Consider the following 1,829-nt stretch of genomic DNA (forward strand, 5'->3'; position numbering starts at 1 on the left):
AGGCACCGTTCTCTGCATGGCGGACAACGGGTGCAACAACGTCACTGTCCGTGTGTCGTCGGGGATGTGGGCGTTAAGGAGACTTTGACCAGTGGAAAAATCGACGAACCTGAATTCTGCCCCTTGTTGTTTTGCGTGTTTGAAAATGGTGTTGATAGGTAAGGGTTACATGCACGGTTGGTTTAGAAGATATGGAAGCCAGGGGATGTGCGCGTCCAAAGCCAAAGGTCAACGGTCAAACCAATGATCAAAACATCAAACCAATGGTCAAGACAATGGTCTAAACATCGGTCAAGACAATGGTCACACCAACGGTCAAGACAATGGTCAAACCAATCGTCTAGACAACGGTCAAGCCAACGGTTAAACCAATGATCAAGACAACGGTCAAAACATCGGTCAAGACAATGGTCAAACCTACGGTCAAGACAATGGTCAACCAAACGGTCAAAACATCAGTCAAGAAAATGGTCAAACCAACGGTCAAGACAATGGTCAAACCAATGGTCTAGACAAAGGTCAAGCCAACGGTTAAACCAACGGTCAAGACAACGGTCAAAACATTGGTCAAGACAATGGTCAAACCTACGGTCAAGACAATGGTCAACCCAACGGTCAAAACATCGGTCAAGAGAATGGTCAAACCAACGGTCAAGACAATGGTCAACCCAACTGTCAAGACAATGGTCAAACCAACCATTAAGACAACGGTCAAGACAACGGTCAAGACAACAGTCAAGACAATGGTCAAGACAATGGTCAAGCCAATGGTAAAACCAACGGTCAAGCCAACGGTCAAGACAATGGTCAAGATAATGGTCAAACCAATGGTCAAAACACGGGTCAAGACAATGATCAAGACAATTGTCAAACCAACGGTCAAGACAACGGTCAAACCAACGGTCAAAACATCGGTCAAGACAATGGTCAAGCCAACGGTCAAGACAATGGTCAAGACAACGGTCAAGACAACGGTCAAGACAACGGTCAAACCAATGGTCAAAACATCGGTCAAGACAATGGTCAAGACAATGGTCAAGCCAACGGTAAAACCAACGGTCAAGACAAAAACGAATTTAATTCAATGTGCAGTATCCTTCCGGACATGAAGAATATGATTTGGGATTGTGAGGATGGTTCAGCTTAATATACATATTTGGCGATCATAGTTTTAGGATATATCACTGCAACAGTTTTATCTGATATTGTGAGATACTGTGTGATATTTTTGAACATCATGTTAACTTAGCATACAGGACTACAACTCCAGCCGGGCCAATATATATGACAAAGTGCTGCCCATAGAAAGCAACTTTTACGATTCCACAGCAGTAACGGTGGTAAAAAATTCTGAAATGCTTCAGTCGTTTAAATATACTGAAAGTCATTAAAAACGCAATTGGTATTTGTTGTCCTGAAACTTACAAAAGTTCTATTGAAGATTTTTTCCTGCGATACAGAGGATGTAGGGATAAAAGGCTGTTATTCTGGCCCATTTCGAGTTCGAGTCCCGGAGCATTCCTCTCACATGAACTTTGATACTTAAACTGAACCTTTGACATTTCTCGTAAACACAGCCACATTTATGAAACACGTTGTGCACATGCATTACCTGCATCCAGGCCCTGTAAAAGCACAAGGAACTGTGGAACTCAATCACTTTGAGAAAATGCCACACTTGACACAAGACGAAAGGAATCAGGTTATCGGTATGGTCAGCCAAGGTGCTTCAGATGTGATGATTACCATGCACTTTAATGTGCATCCATCCACTGTAAGTCGACTCAGACAACGTTTTCGGGCTACCGGAAGTTTTGCTGATCGTCCGC

At 43.3% G+C, this 1,829-nt stretch overlaps 1 protein-coding gene across 1 annotated transcript; it reads left to right on the top strand.

The window, feature by feature from the left end:
- Nucleotides 1-575: 575 nt before the first annotated feature.
- Nucleotides 576-1,109, top strand: LOC124260475 (non-classical arabinogalactan protein 31-like). The gene has a single exon (XM_046694805.1). It carries the CDS (start codon nucleotides 576-578, stop codon nucleotides 1,107-1,109), a length of 534 nt encoding a protein of 177 aa, XP_046550761.1.
- The last annotated feature ends 720 nt before the right edge of the window (nucleotides 1,110-1,829 follow it).

This window comes from Haliotis rubra, unplaced genomic scaffold, assembly GCF_003918875.1.
Source record: "Haliotis rubra isolate DU_JTF1 unplaced genomic scaffold, ASM391887v1 Scf765, whole genome shotgun sequence".
NCBI classification, from domain to species: domain Eukaryota; kingdom Metazoa; phylum Mollusca; class Gastropoda; order Lepetellida; family Haliotidae; genus Haliotis; species Haliotis rubra.